The sequence below is a fragment of the Clarias gariepinus genome, chromosome 18 (genome assembly GCF_024256425.1).
Source record: "Clarias gariepinus isolate MV-2021 ecotype Netherlands chromosome 18, CGAR_prim_01v2, whole genome shotgun sequence".
Taxonomy (NCBI): domain Eukaryota; kingdom Metazoa; phylum Chordata; class Actinopteri; order Siluriformes; family Clariidae; genus Clarias; species Clarias gariepinus.
Genome location: NC_071117.1, coordinates 9,647,323 through 9,666,518, shown reverse-complemented (window position 1 = coordinate 9,666,518; position 19,196 = coordinate 9,647,323). Strand labels below are relative to the sequence as shown.

Sequence of the window (19,196 nt, the reverse complement as noted above, 5' to 3'; positions counted from 1 at the left end):
AAATATTGGAATATTCCAAAAAGCAATTCCGTGATTTTTCTTATAATAATTTCAGGCTTGAAATTGTCTTGTTTTACTGATTAATTTATTATAGCTATAAGTGTTTATTTGTTTAAAACATTAAATTAAAAAGAAAAATAGAGTGGTTGTTTTTTTTCTTTTAATGAAAAAAAAAAATTCTGAAATGCAGTTTATTTAAAGCTTAACTGAACACAATTCATAAAAATACATAATGTTGAAAAAGTTAGAATTTTTAAATAGTAACTTATAAAAGGCTAGTAATATAAAAGTTATTTTTGGACAGAGTCCACAGTTTGTTCCACACTTTATTAGGTTCCATACATTTTGTTAATACACTATTTAGGGCAATTAGGTTATGGCTTTTGCACCCACAGTGCACTTGGGTGCAGATCGACCTAAACCCAGGTCTATTTTAAGGCCAAGCTGAGTTTAAAACATCACACTTACACTTAAACTATTTGTACAGTAATTCACACACTTGTGAAAGTCAAACGTGCAAAGTATCAGGAGCAGGTCCACAGATTGACGAGGTAATCTCTGCTCCAGAGTCGCATTTAAGTCAACAAAATTATAATGCAATTTCAGATGATTATTCGTTCATTCTTATTCTTTTTATTTTCTATTGTAGTTTTACGCTGGAACTATGAAGCTAACATGGCTCCTGTTCCAAGCTGACAAAAGCATATAATCATATCTGCAAATCTTTTTAAAACCCATATTCAGTACTTCAGTAGTGTGAAACAGATCGCAGATGGGATTCAGATAAGGGTGTAGCTTCCAGTTCCCTTTAAGCAGGAACAAAACTTCACAGTGTAGTTGAACACAGCAATATTATGGAGGTGGCCATGTTGGAAATACTGGTGGTATCAAAAGGTTTTGAGATTAGCTCTGTTTACAAGCTTCATTTTTTCACAGTTTGTCTTCTCTTAGATGCCCTAAAACCTTGCGCTAGAATTCGCTATTGACGGTCTGGGGATGAATTCTCGATGCACAATGCTCCATGTCAGGGTCGTACCCGTACACCCAGGATTCGTCAGTGGTAATGATCCTCGACATGAAGGACAGATGATCCACAGCACGCTGCTCCTGGGGACGAACTTGGCAGCATATTCAAATCACACGTGAGGATCGCCTGGACTGTTGCATATGATACACCGGCAATGGCAGCGATGTTGTGGATTGTTGTGTGATGAGCATCATGTACATGTTGCCGAACAGGGGGTTGAGCTTGTTGAAGGTTTTCCTGATCTCTCTAGTCTCACAGTTACGTTCTTGGGCTCTTAAAGCGTGCATGCCACTTGGAACATCTCCAACAACTCGAATTACAGCATCGGCAAACGTCTCTCTGGCAGATTTGCCCAGTTTCACACAGACTTTCACGTTCGCTCTTTGTTCTAACTTGCTGTCGATGATGAAATCGCAGACATGCTAACGGTTAGCACGTGGTCAGAATAGCACCAGACGCATGGCTCACGATGTACTCAGGACGATGTCTTTCAGCACACTGGCTTATGAAGGTCAGTGCTCCATGTGACTGCGTGTGGAGCCTTGTGCTGCCATCTGGTGGTGTATCACAAAACTAGTCTCCAAACTTTTTGATACCACCTCATATTCCCCCCAAAGCACAACTTGCCTACTAGACCTCATGACAGAATTAGATCACTGTTAAATCAACTTTCGCAGGAACACTTGAGTCTTTTTATACATGTAATTAATTATTTTAAGCTTAAGCTATCAAATGCACTCCATGTTTAAATAAATGAATTCAAATGACATTCTTTGGTTGTAACATCACTTGCAGACAGCAGTTTTTGAAAGAATGAAATATTCCGTGTATAAAAATAGGTAGAAAAAGGTAAGCACATACAGTCATTTAAAACGGACGGCTTGGAAAGCTATTGAAACCTGACAATCTGGACCAGAACTAAAGGTGAGCAACATGACAACAATACAATACATCACAACATCGCAGGACATTTTAATGATACTGAATGTCTATCAGAACGTGCAGGATTTTATTACGTTAGTTTGACAATATTTTAATGTATATAAACAAAAATGAACACTGAAAAAAAGGAAAATGATATTTTTTTGGTTGAAAGAATACTGTAACTGTAAGTTTGCAACTGTTATAAAGGAAAGAAAAATAATGCCTTTTTTATTTGTAAATACTAGTTTTGCAAATGTTGGAACAAGAAAAAAAAAAAGGTGTGCCAAGAATCTGGGTCTGTTGGCATTTATGCCTGTTATTAACTTTCATATTTTCTTTTTATTTCAGACCCAAGACGGCGTCAAATCTAACAAAAGAAGTTTCACAAAATGAGTGAAAAGAAATTATATTTTTTACAAAATGAGTGAAAAGACATTTGCTGAACAAGTTGAGAAGTAAGTGTGAGGTGGCTGCTGTTGGAGGGACACTGGTACCGGGCAATTAACTTTCACTTTAGATTACCTGACAGATGATGAGATATTAGCGATCTTATTCTTTGCTCATCAAGTTAAGTCAGAGGTTGGACAATCCATTCATGTGGAATCCAGCCTGGACTATCTGAAGACCTAATCTGATGTCTTCTACACCAGCATCCGGACTAGCAGGTGATCCAGAATTAGGCCCTCAATTTTATGACCTTGTAACCACAGTCCCACTCAATCACTGGCAGTTTAACTCGGGGTCGCTAATCCAGCCCCAGATTTTAATCATCTCCTGTGGACTCCTGGGATGGACCAGCATTAAACTTTGGTAGGCGCAGGCACTCTCTCTGTACTTTTCCTCTATGTTGAAAGTCCTAAATCCTTGGTGCTTTTCCGGCACCAAGCCAAGTTTCTGCAGGCACATGCCAGTATAGACGTCATCGATGGGAAAAAGCGAGACGTGCTGAGAGATGTTTCTCAACCGGATTCCCACGTCAACAGAGTACAAGTAACCTCCACCGCCCGCGTACGGTGGATAAGATCCGACAAAGATATTTTCGGGGATGTAGTATTTCAGCTTCTTGTCGCGGTGGGGCCCGGCTTTACTGATCACGTCTCCGACAAATAAATCTCGCGCCTTGTTCCCCGAGAGTCCGCTGAGGTAATTCAAGATGCTTCTGGTGTTCACAAAGACATCATCGTCACCCTTGAAGATGTACCGGGCTGAAGGGCAGCGCTCGGCCATCCACTCAAGGAACAGGACTTCTTTCAGGGTGAGATTGAAGAACGTGTCACGATAGTCCCACTGCAGCAGGTCACCATGCAGCGAGGCCTCGTAACGAAGCATATCCGAAACATTCGGGAAGTAATCGGTTCCCTCTGTGTTGCCCAAGAGAAAGACGGTGGCCACACTGTAGTTGGCCAGGATCCCTGCACGTCCCCAGGACTCCCGGATAGCCTGGCGCCGGTCAAAATGAGGCGTCAGTGACTTGACAGCAAGCAGCAGGAACGGTGTTTCAGAACACACACCTGGTGCATCTATAAGCATCGGGTACGATCTACACTGCATATAAAGCAGGAAATCTTTGAAGCGTTGAGGCAGGGAATTGTAATCCTTAATCTGTGTGGTTACCGTAAAGTCTGGTTTGCACTGTTCTATCTTGGTTGTAAAGTTTATCTGATTGGAGTGCTGTGTGACTTCTCCAAGGGACACGCTGACGGTGCCAACGGTAGTGGGAACGATTAGCGGGTTGTAAACAAAGTCAAGATGTTGTTGCTTGCTGTTCCAAAAGGCCTTGCTGACTTGGGGCTTTTTCCAGAATAGCTTCGATGGTATGCGGGGCTTCGTGGGGTCCAGGCTGCCATAACTCCGTGTCATCTCCACCAGGATGTAAATCAGGAAGTTGACCATCATCATCACGCCTATGAACTTGGTTTTATTCAAGCCGCAAATCATCCTGGGTATTCGCTTTCCACCTAGAAACAAACACAGATACAACAAAATACAATTACTACACAGCTCTTTGATACAAAACCCAATTAGACAGAACTTAAAAAGCGACTTGGCTTGAATGATCTTCTGTTTAAAGTTTAAAATCTCCACCAAGGCATTGCACCACCCTACAATGGTTTGCTTGCTTCGACATATGTTTGCTGGCTCACAATTAACTGACCCCCACACTCGCAGCTGTGTTGTAACTCGATATTAAGAAGGGTATACAGGTCCTTCTTAAAAAATTAGCATATTGTGATAAAGTTCATTATTTTCTGTAATGTACTGATAAACATTAGAATTTCATATATTTTAGATTCATTACACACAACTCAAGTAGTTCAAGCCTTTTAATTATTTTAATATTGATGATTTTGGCATACAGCTCATGAAAACCCAAAATTCCTATCTCAAAAAATTTGCATATCATGAAAAGGTTCTCTAAACGAGCTATTAACCTAATCATCTGAATCAACTAATTAACTCTAAACACCTGCAAAAGATTCCTGAGGCTTTTAAAAACTCCCAGCCTGGTTCCTTACTCAAAACCGCAATCATGGGTAAGACTGCCGACCTGACTGCTGTCCAGAAGGCCATCATTGACACCCTCAAGCAAGAGGGTAAGACACAGAAAGAAATTTCTGAACTAATAGGCTGTTCCCAGAGTGCTGTATCAAGGCACCTCAGTGGGAAGTCTGTGGGAAGGAAAATTGGGAGGGAAGATTGTGAAGAAGGACCGATTCCAGACCTTGGGGGACCTGCGGAAGCAGTGGACTGAGTCTGGAGTAGAAACATCCAGAGCCACCGTGTACAGTCGTGTGCAGGAAATGGGCTACAGGTGCTGCATTCCCCAGGTCAAGCCACTTTTGAACCATAAACAGCGACAGAAGCGTCTGACCTGGGCCACAGAGAAGCAGCACTGGACGGTTGCTCAGTGGTCCAAAGTACTTTTTTTGGATGAAAGCAAATTTTGCATGTCATTCGTAAATCAAGGTGCCAGAGTCTGGAGAAAGACTGGGGAGAGGGAAATGCCAAAATGCCTGAAGTCCAGTGTCAAGTACCCACAGTCAGTGATGGTCTGGGGTGCCATGTCAGCTGCTGGTGTTGGTCCACTGTGTTTTATCAAGGGCAGGGTCAATGCAGCTAGCTATCAGGAGATTTTGGAGCACTTCATGCTTCTATCTGCTGAAAAAAGTTTATGAAGATGAAGGTTTCATTTTTCAGCCCGTCCTGGCACCTGCTCACAGTGCCAAAACCACTGATAAATGGTTTACTGACCATGGTATTACTGTGCTCAATTGGCCTGCCAACTCTCCTGACCTGAACCCCATAGAGAATCTGTGGGATATTGTGAAGAGAAAGTTGAGAGACACAAGACCCAACACTCTGGATGAGCTTAAGGCCGCTATCGAAGCATCCTGGGCCTCCATAACACCTCAGCAGTGCCACAGGCTGATTGCCTCCATGCCACGCCGCATTGAAGCAGTCATTTCTGCAAAAGGATTCCCGACCAAGTATTGAGTGCATAATTGAACATAATTATTTGGAGGTTGACTTTTTTTGAATTAAAAACACTTTTCTTTTATTGGTCGGATGAAATATGCTAATTTTTTTAAATAGGAATTTTGGGTTTTCATGAGCTGTATGCCAAAATCATCAATATTAAAACAATTAAAAGGCTTAAACTACTTCAGTTGTGTGTAATGAATCTGAAATATATGAAAGTCTAATGTTTATTAGTACATTACAGAAAATAATGAACTTTATCACAATATGCTAATTTTTTGAGAAGGACCTGTACTTTAAACTCGGAGGTGTCTCGTGTCTCTCTCTCAGATAACCTGAGCTATAAGAAACATCATCCCTGACTTGAGATCAGCCCTTTCTGAGATTTAGATCAGGTTCCAGAACACATGAAGAGGTGTTTCTACAGTGGAGGTGGTTTGATCTTGTACAGGTTATGATTTCACGAGTGGCATGATGGCACCCCAAGAGGTGGCACCACATAAAAAAAAAATTTAAAAAGAAGAGAGCTTTCAGAGGGGAGGGATGAGAGGCATTTTCACATCACACCTTCATATCAATCCGCGAGCAGAAGGAACGGATAGCACTGGGTTTTTTCCGAGTCTTACGTCACCCCGAACGGTGGTTGGTGGCTTCAGGTGGCTCTGTGCTAGTCTTCACCCTCCCTGGTTAGTGGTAGGAGTCTTGATGTGGGAGTGCAGGTGGGAAATAGCTACCACTAAATTAGGGAGAAAATCGTCAGGGAACCAAAAAAAAAAAAGGCTTGTAATGACTTTGCTGGACTGGTTGGTGTGCCAAGGCGTTTTTGTATGGTGGCAAGTTTCACACTAAAATAGATCTTGTATCATCTGTTTTGCCACACTGCTTTCACGCTGTAATGTAACACTGTAATAGGCTTTTCTTGGACAATGCACTTGCTTACAGTAAGTCGTTCTAGATTAAATGATAGTTTTCATGTCTTGCCGACAGCATAAGCCCAGTATCTGTGCAGTCCCTCGAGTCTGTACAATTTACAGCTCAATTTCTAATAAGATTTACATTACAACTCTTTTATGGCCTCAGATAAACAATGCAAAATGTGTCTGCTGACGCTTATCGTGTCAATTATAAGTGCTGCTGATTTTCTAGAATTTTGTCGGTCTTCCGCTGCTGATACACATACAGCAGGTTTTACACCGGATGCCCTTCCTGGAGCAACCCTCCCATTTAACTGGGCTTGGGACCGGCACTGCATCCAGTGGCAGGGGTTTGGGCATTGGGTGGAAATCGAACCCGGGCCTTTTGATGTGAACATACCACTGAGCCACCAAGGCCCTTGCTGAGTTTTCTAGATCCATTTTTCAAAGTTTAAACCATACTATACTAATGAAAACCCTGAATTGTACATGAATATTAAATGTTGTTTCTTATAGTTCCACCTTCCACCACCGAGGCAGGTCCACAGCTTGACCAAGTGCATACTTATTGTCGTTTTCAACATTCGTGGCATTGTGCTTCAAGAACTCAACCGCCCGGCACAAACCGTCAACAGGACTTTCTAATTGCCACGTTTTAAGGCGTGTGAGAAACGACATACGGCGAAAGCAACAGGATCTGTGCCACGCTAATCTCGAAACTTTTTTAAACCACCTCATAAGAGTTTGGCTGTTTACCCAGTTTATAGCCCGTTTCAGTTTCAGTTTATGATTGTATTTCAGCTTACATATAAAATTGATGATCGTTCGCTCTTGCTTGATATGATGGGTTAATCATGCACGTGATTCTGATCCTACAAAATCCCTAATTTACTGCAAGTGAAAGAACTGATGCTGGCTTGGAGACAGTAAAGGTAGTCACAGCAAATATTGATTTGATTTTTCTTCTGTTTACTCATTTTGTAATTTGTAAATTGATAAAAAATAAACTATATATAGATATAAATAACTGTATACAGAATACACTAGCTGAAGTACCCGTCATTTACAGGAAAAGAGTTAAAAATACTCTGATCAGCTTTAATGTGTCTTGATCGTTTGATTTTATTTCTGGTGCAGTTTAGACGTCAGGCAGATACTGTATATCTCAGCACTGCAAAAGTTTCATTAAATTCTGTCCAGCGGTCGATTTAAGACAGGCCCACAGTACCACGACAAAATTTGTGGTTCCTTTTCTGGCCCATAACTGCTTATAACCTTTACTTAACATTTTATTTTCATTTATTGCACAGGATTAACTTCAGACAAATACCCAAGGACTTAGCAAAGTTCCCTTAGATTTTGTCACGCCAGGTTTGCGTGATCCTGTGACAAAATCTGGCTGGACAGACATACAGACAGACAACCAAGAACTAGACTGGCCCTCCAATGTATGAAACGTAAAGATATAAATTCTGACCAGCTGAGTAGATTAATTAGATTTACTTCTGTCTCTACAAAAGACCACCATAATACCAAATCCCAAATTCTTTGTTTAAAAAAAAAGGGATTATTGTGGTTATCATGGCCACGAAAATGCAATTAGAGCTCAGAATGGAGGACATGATCAGTGATTCAGTCCTTCCACGACTGGTCTTACTCACATCTGGATTGGGAGCAGGGTGGCCCGACACTGAGCTCCATGGGCGGGCAGGAGATTCTCCACTTGAGTCTGAGCTCGGGCCACAGCGGCAACAGCACGACCGGCTGCATATCAGATCTTCCTTCTTCTCTTTAAACCGATTGTGCCATTACCTCATTAACTTGCATTTTCTATGTAATCACCCTTCTGCCCACGGCCTTGGTGTTGACATTTTGTTTATCGTCCGGCTTTCTTCCTCTCGGACATGCTACGTCTTTCCTGTCTCTCTCTCTCTCTCTCTCTCTCTCTCTGCCTCATTGCCTATATCTCACAGCAGAGCGGTGTCATGCGTCCTTGATTCTTGCTTCCTCATGATACCAATTACAGGTTTGCATGCAGTGTCTCAAACTCTGACTCAGATACAAAGAAAAGCATAAAGGTCATTTTAGCCACACACAACCCACAGAGAAGTACTCTGCACTGCCTTGTATGTGTCAATGTGAAATCCAAATTCTTAACTATATAATACAGAAACATTTCTTTACTTTAACATCATACTGGCAGGATTTTTTTAAATTATTGATCAAACAAAGTTTTGTATATTTTACATGAGATAGAAAATACAGGAACAGATAGATGTGACCGGTTGCAAATAATATAAAAATGGTTTCTGCAGTTGATAGAAGAGTTGGTTAGGTGAGCAAAAGTAAATAAATAAATAAATAAATAAATAATAATATTAATTGTAGATACAGGGTATATACAGTATATAATAGTAAAAATATGCCTTAAAAATATCATGATTTGGAACTTTGCAAAAATTTTAAATAAGAACAGGATGCAATGGAAATTAGTAATTAAATTTTAATATAATATAATATAATACATGTTTTATATTTTAATACATGCATGAAGTTGATTAAATTCTCCCTTAATGCTGATTTGATGTAAATCTTATATTTATACTATTTTAAACATTGAATGTGCCTGAAAATGTCACATAGTATAACCAAGTGTATATAAAGTAAAAATATGCTTTAAAAACAGCATGAAAAGGAAATTTGTAATTCCATTACTTTTCAAATAATGTTTTTTTTAAACATTACAATTTTCCATTAATTTTAGTGTTATGTAAATCTTATCATATTTATTCTTTTTTTTTTCTATTTTAAACATTGAATGTGTTGAATATGTTAAGAAGTGTAAACAACAATTTGTTATTTATATTGTTGGTTATATATACTGTATATATTACCCACATATAATAGAATCTGTGTTGGTATACATTTCAAATCGGTAAATTAATTGATAGGAATATATGAATGTCACTTTTTCTATATATACGTACATACATACATACATACATATATATATATATATATATATATATATATATATATATATATATAGAGAGAGAGAGAGAGAGAGAGAGAGAGAGAGAAAGAGAGATTATTTTTCTCAAATACTGACAAACAAAGCTAAAAGGACCAATGATTCCTTAAATATTACCAGACAACTTTGTAGAGCATTTATAAAGGTCATAGGGTTGCACTCTAACAGATGGTTACAAATTCAGTCCACAAAAAAAAATTCTTGGAAATTACATTCCGGTGTAAATGTGATTACACAACAGGGTTAAACCCGAGTTATAATCTTTGTTACTGCACTGTCAAGCTGTAAAATGAATGTGTGGAAAAAATGTTTGCTTGGGCATAGCAGCATGGGAAAGTTCAGACTTTACATCAGAAAAGTTTACATGTACAGGAATTGTGTACTTTGCTCATCTCTAATTACTGCAACTGACATAAATCACTTACACCATATAGAAGTCCTGCGTTTACAGTCAAAGGCTAATTAAGTTCAAACTATAAATGTAACTTCAAAATCAAGAATGACTGCTTGCTCTTTTGCATTTGTAAAGTTTTTGCAGTTTGTTATTTTTGCTGAGAGATAAAAAGAAAAGAAAAAAATTCTCTGCATCTTTCTTGTCTTGTGCTTTGCTCCCTGTAGTTCCCTTTTAAGTCTTTCATTCTGTTTAAATCAGACCTATAACATATTTTCTCCTTCTTTCCTTTCACTTTTGATATTGGGTATTCTAGTCCCCCCTTTACAACTGGCTGGACATATTCATCAACATCAAGGGTACAGCTTGAGATCGGCTACATGCTGAAATGACTCCTCTGCTGATGTGTTTTTACACTTTGTGTCTTCGTTAATCACTAAATATGACATTACTGAAATACGAGATTTTCTGTTACCGCATTTTACATTCATTTCCTGAGTAACCTTTAAGGACAGCTTATAAAACGATCAGATAAGGTTATCTGTTATCTTTGACAAAGAGTGAAATAACGCCAAGACATATCAGCGAAATGTTGTTTCCATGGCCTTACAGTGTTTTAAGAAAGTTGAATGAAAATGAAAATTTAGCTATAAGTACGAGAAAGTGGTACGTCAGGAAATGACCCTGGCTGAGGTGCGGTCGTATCCAGGAACATATGTATGTGTGTGTATATATTAATACACACTTACATTATATATGTGCACACACACATACATCATGTATACATGTGTGCACACACAAATATGTACACATTCAACACACACACACATATATACACATATATATATATATATATATACAAACATACATACACACACACACTGTATATACACACACATATACATACACAATGCTGTGCAAAAGTCTTAGGCACCATATTATATGCTGTATCAATTTTGTTATATAGGTTTATCATGTCTGCATAATTATGTGCAAAATCATTTAGTTAAAAATAAATAAATAACATTACATGAGAATATATGGATGGCTGCAAAGAAAAAAAGATAGTACAAGACAGACCAGTTTTCAGATGGAAACAAAAAACCTAACGTACGCTCCTGGGATTTGCATAAAAATAGAAAAGAGCGAGTGTGACAAAGTTACCAGAAGAACTCATTCTCCAGCAAGATCAGTAAAACCTAACAACTGTTTTACTTATAGTTCTGTGTAAAAGTCTTAGGCACGTACAAAAATATGTCATAAGCATAAGATGCTTTTAAAAACATTTCTGCATAAAGGAAACTTCTATAAAGAGTAATAAAATAAACAGTCAATATTTGGAGTGAAAACTCGTTGCTTTAAATCAGGAGTTTTAGACACAGATTTGTGCAGTTTTATAAGAAAAACAGCTGTTAGGTTTTACTGAGCCTGCTGGAGAATATGAGTTCTTCTGGTAACTTTGTCACACTCGCTCTTTTCCATTTTTATGCAAATCCCAGGAGTTGAAAACTGGAAATTATTATCATCAAATATATTAATACTATTATAATTAACCCTAGGCACGTGACAAATTAATAGAAAATTAATGAATAGAAAATAAAGACATGTAATAATAATTCTCACATATATTTTGCAGGGGTTTGTCATGTAATACAAAGATGTTTACACTAAATGAATATTGTTTATGATGAAAATAACAAAACGATTTTTATTATAAAACAAGCAATATAAAAAAATACATGTATATAAAAATATATATAGTTTATATATTTTTACCTTGTACAACATGACTTTTTTATATTGATTATTTTATAATCAAATTTGTTTGATGTAATTTGTAAATCATAAACCTATGAATTTACACTCACTTAAGGATTATTAGGAACACCTGTTTAATTTCCCATTAATGCAATTATCTAATCAACCAATCACATGGCAGTTGCTTCAATGCATTTAGGGGTGTGGTCCTGGTCGAGCCAAACTCCTGAACTCCAAACTGAATGTCAGAATGGGAAAGAAAGGTGACTTAAGCCATCTTGATCGTGGCATGGTTGTTGGTGCCAGACGGGCCGGTCTGAGTATTTCACAATCTGCTCAGTTACTGGGATTTTCACGCACAACTATTTCTAGGGTTTACAAAGAATGGTGTGAAAATGGAAAAACATCCAGTATGCGGCAGTCCTGTGGGCGAAAATGCCTTGTTGATGCTAGAGGTCAGAGAAGAATGGGCCAAATGATTCAAGCTGATAAAAGAGCAACTTTGACTGAAATAACCACTCGTTACAACCGAGGTATGCAGCAAAGCATTTGTGAAGCCACAACACGCACAACCTTGAGGCGGATGGGCTACAACAGCAGAAGACCCCACCGGGTACCACTCATCTCCACTACAAATAGAAAAAAGAGGCTACAATTTGCACAAGCTCACCAAAATTGCACAGTTGAAGACTGGAAAAATGTTGCCTGGTCTGATGAGTCTCGATTTCTGTTGAGACATTCAAATGGTAGAGTCAGAATTTGGCGTAAACAGAATGAGAACATGGATCCATCATGCCTTGTTACCACTGTGCAGGCTGGTGGTGGTGGTGTAATGGTGTGGGGGATGTTTTCTTGGCACACTTTAGGCCCCTTAGTGCCAACTGGGCATCGTTTAAATGCCACGGGCAACCTGAGCATTGTTTCTGACCATGTCCATCCCTTTATGACCACCATGTACCCATCCTCTAATGGCTACTTCCAGCAGGATAATGCACCATGTCACAAAGCTCCAATCATTTCAAATTGGTTTCTTGAACATGACAATGAGTTCACTGTACTAAAACGGCCCCCACAGTCACCAGATCTCAGCCCAATAGAGCATCTTTGGGATGTGGTGGAACGGAAGCTTCGTGCCCTGGATGTGCATCCCACAAATCTCCATCAACTGCAAGATGCTATCCTATCAATATGGGCCAACATTTCTAAAGAATGCTTTCAGCACCTTGTTAAATCAATGCCATGTAGAATTACGGCAGTTCTGAAGGCGAAAGGGGGTCAAACACCGTATTAGTATGGTGTTCCTAATAGTCCTTTAGTTTTTTTGATACTTTAAGTCAGCTACAGCCCTAACACACACACACTTTTTGCCGTAGGTCTATTCTAGAGACATTTTTTACAGCTTTACTAGGGGATTTTTTTTGCCTTATGTCTGTTTTAGAGACATGTTACAGGTCTTTGATGAAGATCTATTTGTTTTCCTTTGGAAAAGTGTTTCACATTTACACTGTAAAACATGTCTGTGTGTCGAATTACACAGATTAAAATCGAAATCACAATATTGTTCAAGAAAATCGTGATAGGTTTTTTTTGTCCATATCGCACAGCCCTAACAGACAGACAGACACACAGACAGACAGACAGACAGACAGACAGACACACAGACAGACAGACACACAGACAGACACACAGACAGAGGGGCCCAAAAAGTTTCATGGAAAACACTTCAACATGGAAAATAAACCCCTCTCTTCCGGTGGTCACATGATCGCGATTGTGCGACTACTGACATCTTTAAATTCAATTCACGTTTTAAAAATATAAATAACAATCAATAACAAGAGTTGATTATGTGTATACATTTTATTATTGTCCCCCTTCTACAGTATATGCATTCGTGCGCGCGCACACACACACACACACACGCACGTACGCACATCAAGCCACAAATAGTTTCACTATGACAGGTCGAGACTGCAATGCTCTGATAGTTTTGGGGCCGAAATGATCACATGAACAGTTCTGTGAGTTTCCATCAGTTAATAATTGTTAACCTCAACAACAAAGAGAACTTTATGTTACTTGAAACACATTTCCCGGTATACAACTTCACTTTTGACCATGTCTGACACTTTTTGAAGAGTCACGCTGTCGTCATTCTGTCGTCACCCATAGATAGATGGGTTTCCATTTCAGTCAACGTTTCTTCCTTTTTAAATCTTTTCCTACTTTTCAAAATGATCATCCTGAGTGTATACATTTCTGTAAAGCTGCTTTGAGCCAACGTCCACGGGATTATAATCCCAAGTGCAGAAAGGACGGTCATACTTTATATTTTAACTGAGCTTTAATTGAAAGTATTTATTTATTTATTAAATTATAGTATAAAATGTAAAAAATAATGATTACAAGAAGAAGAAAGAAAATCATCCATCTTCAGTAAGTTGTTGTGAATGTGCATTTTATGACATCATCATTATTGGAGCTAAGGTGATCATCGTGGAGTGATACGAGGAAACGGTTCACTGGTTCATGTCCGACATTACATTACGGCTGTGTCTGTTAAAAAAAAAAAAAAAGTCATGCATATCTGGTGTGTGTGTTTTTATAATTCACTTGTGCTCGTGGGTTTGAAGACATTTTCTAAGCAAATGATTTCCCTTTTTCTGCTGTTGCTCAACAAGTAATGACGCCCGCTATTCAGGCATGACCTAACATAACACACTCGTGATGCTGACTGAAATAACAGCGACTGTCTCACTTATGTCAGTGTTTGACAGAAATGTGCAGGATATTTTAAGTGCATAAAGAAGCTCCTTGCTCATATTAGATATGGGGGCAAAAGTCGATGGTACAGACATGGAACAACAGTGTCGAGGAATGCCATGTTCCTCTAGATCTTTTTGTAAGTCCCACTGAAGACCAAACACTTATCAATAAACGTCATGTCGGTCACTTTCCCATTTGTGTCATTTGTTCTGCAAAAGTTATTTTGATCCTCAGATGTGGCTTCTCGATTAATGCTGACACACAAAATATCAGCGCAAACGGAGACCAAATCCTGGCTGTGATCACCAGACATGACTGTCTGTCTGTCTCAGGCTGCATGAATCCGCAGACTGGATAAGAAAGTAATCAGACCGTGTTCTGCTTCTGCTTCATACATCCTGTAACTTCTGGTGGTTTTGTTGCACCCTGCTGAACAGGGGTTTACAGCAAATAACCATGTCGATGCCAAAATTAAATCTTCCACTAAAGTTTTTTTTTTTTTAATCTATAAAAGACAGGATGGCCTTAACTTTACTGGTACATTTATACCAACAGTTATAAACCCTTTATCTTTGTACTTTGCACTCCATTTATTTACGGCCCATCAGGAAGACTTTTTATTGTCCTTGAATGTCGGTAACAGTTCTAGCTCCACGTTATCTCATACAAAAAAGCATACGTAGGCTTAATGCACGACTTTCCCAGGCTACCTAAGAAACACACAGAAGGATCTTCAGGTCTATAGGATTTGCAGTGCCACAAGCTCACAACTGGTCCTCCATGCTGGTCCTCATATTATCCTGCACGGTCTGGTGTGTAAAAATCAACCTTCGTACAATCAACTCATAAATCAATTATGTCCCCAATTCAAAAAATAATAAATGTTCAGGTGTTCCTTTTAGCAAATCTCCCATTAGTTCATGAAGGCTCATCAGAGCAACCATGCGAAAACAGTCAAGAATGGAAAAGCAATCTCAGTGACTTTGATCGTTTAATGTTTGTTGCTGATCTCCTTTGGTTTTTCACACACAAAGGTCTACAAATAAAGCAAGAGAAAAAAATCCAATCACAAGTTCTTTTCAACCCTGATGAGCATAAAAGCAGCTCAGGAGACACAACATGTCTAACCTCAAGGCAGAGAACCTACAACATTAGGGAACCCCACCGGGTTTCATTCCTGTAAACCAAGAAGAAGGAACTGGGAACGTGACGCTACTGTGGGCTCCATCCATCCATCAATCCATCTATCGAGGAACCTCTGTAGTCCAACTAGAGACCGTGGAGGCCAGTGATGATGACCACCATTTCTACGACTGTGATAGGACCTCTGTTCAACATTCACACGTGCATTTACACTCTACGGGCAATTTGGGACTGACAATCAGCCTAACCTGCGTATCTTTGGAATGAGGGAGGAAACCGGAGTACCAGGAGGAAACCCACCAAGAAGGTAGAGAACATGCAAAATCCATGCACACAGAATCAAACCCAGACCCTGGAGATGTCAAGTGTGTCGCTTCGCAAGCGACAATGGTCACATGCTCAGGACAAACTGAAAAAAAAAAGACCAGGCTAGGCTTTCCCTCCCTGACTCCGAACAAACACACACGAACAGTTATGCTCTTTTTTTTTGTCATTTATGAATAACCAAATGTTTTTTTTTTTAAGGTACAGTGGTGGCTCAGTGTGTTAAGGCTCCGAGTTGCTGATGAGACGGTTGGCGGTTCGAGCCCCTGCTCCGCCGGGTTGCCCCTGTTGGGCTCTTGAACAAGGCCCTTAGCCCTGTCTGCTCCTGAGGCGCCGTATAACGACTGATCCTGCACTCTAACACCAAAAAGATGGGATAAGCAAAGGATAAAGAATTTCACTGTGCAGTTATGTGCAAGTGTAATACAGGCTGAACTTAACTAATTTGCAAAATGCTTTTTTGAGCTGCACTTTATTTGGTTAATCAAATAATAAATATAGTTGCAAGTCACTGAGTACGGCACACGTTAAAGGCTTTGTCACAACTGGCTGTTTCTTTCTGGTGCATCCGGAAATATAATAAATATATTTGCAAGCACAATGATCGGGCCCAAGCACCATGCCTTTTGGGTATGTTAAGACCTTCAACCATTTAAAATCAATTCAATTTCAATTTAATTTTATTTGTATAGCTCTTTTACCAATTGTCATTGTCACAAGGTAGCTTTACACAATCAAAAGAATTCTTTAATTATTTATAGTCATCTCGTCATCGTGCTGACATTATAATGCTTGGCCCATAATAATAATTACAAATCAAATAGAAGGACGTTCTGTGACTGATGCAAAGCGAAAATCCCATGAGACTTAGACCGACAAGCGACTAACGACCCAGGATGCGGAAGATCTAATGAAAAGCATTGATGCACTCGGACAAAAATGTGGGACACCCAATCAATCAATCGATCAATCAATCAGTTGTGAATGTACAGACCAGGGGATCGTCACTTATGAAATAAGAAAACAGAGGATGTCAAACAGTGGCAGCACGATGGCTTAGCTGTGTTTTAGCGCCTTGCGCCACCAGGGTCCAGGTTCGATTCCCACCTCTGTGCCTGTGCGTGGTGAATTTCCTCCGGCAGTCCAAAGACATGCAGATTAGCCCGTCACGTGTGTGTGTGTGTGTGTGCACCCTGTGACAAATTGACAGCCCGTCCAGGGTGTGCCCTAGGTCTCCTGGGATAGGATGCAACACCCCCCCATCCCCCGCCCCCCGTCTTGTGCCCCAGGTCTCCTGGGATAGGATGCAACACCCCCGCGCGACACTGTACACAGGATATAGACGATAAGTGAGAGTGAGGATGTTAAACAATGCACCTGTTACTCCTCTCTTATGACGCTGAATGTGTGTATACTCCACAGAGGAGGATTTCCATTCACTCTCTCTCTCTCTTTCTCTCTCTAACGAGCTCTGAGATCTAACAAGCATCAGCTCTGGATTTCCCTCTCACCTGGACCGCAGGTGTGTTTTCTCTCTACATCATGAGTTACAATGTTGCCATGACGCCAGGCTGCACCATCAAAGCCTGATGTCCTCCCCATGTGTGTGTGTTTACAGGTGGAGTGTGTTTAGGGTGAAATCATCACCTACTCACCTTAGTCTTTCCTTTCTCTTTTCTCCTCCCAGTCTCCAGTCTCGTCCTTCCTCAGAACATCATGGGTTCTTCCCCCGGATCACTCTCTCTCTTATTATTATTATTATTTATTATTATTATTACTATAAATCATTATTAACTATTGTTATTTTACCGAGTTAATATTCTCCTCATTCTGTTTAGCGGGTCGGTTTTAAAAGCTCACACTTCTCCTCCAGGGGAACCTGTTCGCTCGGGGAAACCTAACCGCGCGCATTGTTAAGAAATGAACGCGTGCTTGAGTTAAAGCCGTCACGCGCCCTGCACCCCGCGCACTACCGCACCGAACTGTAGAGTCCAGCACAATAGACTACACGCAGGGGTGGGCGGGGTTTAGGGGAGGTTAGGTCACGCCCACACCGCGTAGGCGGAAGTAACAGATAAAAGGCTCAATTTAGACATACCTGAGAATTTGAAAGTAGTCTAATATAATATAATATAATATAATATAATAGAATAGATATATGATAAATGTTATAATGAAATATAATACACAGTATATATATATATATATATATATATATATATATATATATATATATACTGTATATACACTATCATATATACAGTATCATATATATGATATTTGTGAAATATAATATGGTATATAAAAAATAAATTTTATTTATAATATAATATAATATATATAAATGTTAAAATGAAATATATACACATATATACTGTATATATTCAGTATCATATATACTGTGTATATGTGAAATATGATATGGTATATATATAAGATAAGATACAATTTAATATATAATATAATATATTATATAATAGATATGATATGATAGATGTTATAATGTAAAATAATATATATGATATTTGTGAAATATGATATGGTATATAAAAAATAAAATTTATTTATAATATAATATAATATAATATATATAAATGTTAAAATGAAATATATACACATATATACTGTATATATACAGTATCATATATACTGTGTATATGTGAAATATGATATGGTATATATATAAAATAAGATACAATTTTATATATAATATAATATATTATATAATAGATATGATATGATAGATGTTATAATGTAAAATAATATATATGATATTTGTGAAATATGATATGGAATATATCACAAATATTTTGTATAAAATAAGATAAAATGTAATTTATAATATAATATAATGATATATGATATAATATAATGATATATGATATACTATAATAGCCTAATCTGCATGTCTTTGGACTTGTGGGAGGAAACCGGAGTACCCAAAGGAAACCCACCATGCACGGGGAGAACATGCAAACTCCACGCACACAGAGTGGGATTCGAACCTGGCTAGGAATTGAACCTATACAAAATATAACATAATATGATATGATGATATATTATATAATATAATGTACCAAACCGTTCAAAAGTTTGGGGTCACTTTCTAACTCCATGATGGTTCCTGATTTTTATTTATTTCTACATTGTAAAGGAATGCTGAAGGCATCCAAAAAATGCATTAATCTCCTTTGAACAGTTAATGGTGAGATGTTTCTGCTACTTCTGCTCTGTAAAGACTTCATAACGCCTCTAATCTGAGGTGCTGTTAATTGGTCATTTTTCAGGCTGATAACTCTAAATGAACTTCTCGTCTGTGGCAGAGGTAGGTTTTGGTCTCGCCCTCCTGGGATGGTCTTCATGAGAGCCAGTTTTATTATGGTGCTTGACGGATTTTGCACAATACTGTTCTTGCAAGAACTATTACAGAAAGGCTGA

General features: G+C 38.7%; 1 protein-coding gene across 2 annotated transcripts; it reads right to left on the bottom strand.

Moving 5' to 3' along the window:
• Positions 1 to 1,101: 1,101 nt before the first annotated feature.
• Positions 1,102 to 17,732, bottom strand: b3gnt2a (UDP-GlcNAc:betaGal beta-1,3-N-acetylglucosaminyltransferase 2a). 2 transcript variants are annotated; one of them, XM_053477527.1, is made up of 2 exons: positions 17,414 to 17,732; positions 1,102 to 3,909 (listed from the first exon to the last, which is right to left on the bottom strand). In XM_053477527.1, the coding sequence occupies exon 2, from the start codon at positions 3,887 to 3,889 to the stop codon at positions 2,672 to 2,674; it is 1,218 nt and encodes a 405-aa protein (XP_053333502.1). In that variant the 5' UTR covers positions 3,890 to 3,909; positions 17,414 to 17,732; the 3' UTR covers positions 1,102 to 2,671. The 2 variants fall into 2 exon arrangements, with proteins under 2 accessions (XP_053333502.1, XP_053333501.1); XM_053477526.1 differs by lacking the exon at positions 17,414 to 17,732 and adding an exon at positions 8,007 to 8,234.
• Between the last annotated feature and the right edge of the window lie 1,464 nt (positions 17,733 to 19,196).

Excerpts from the sequence above, each read along its gene's own strand:
- b3gnt2a (XM_053477526.1), bottom strand. The coding sequence starts at position 8,115 with ATGCAGCCGGTCGTGCTGTTGCCGCTGTGGCCCGAGCTCAGACTCAAG. Across the intron at positions 3,910-8,006 it reads ACCCTGCTCCCAATCCAGAT|GTGGAAAGCGAATACCCAGG; the intron begins GTGAGTAAGACC and ends GTTTGTTTCTAG.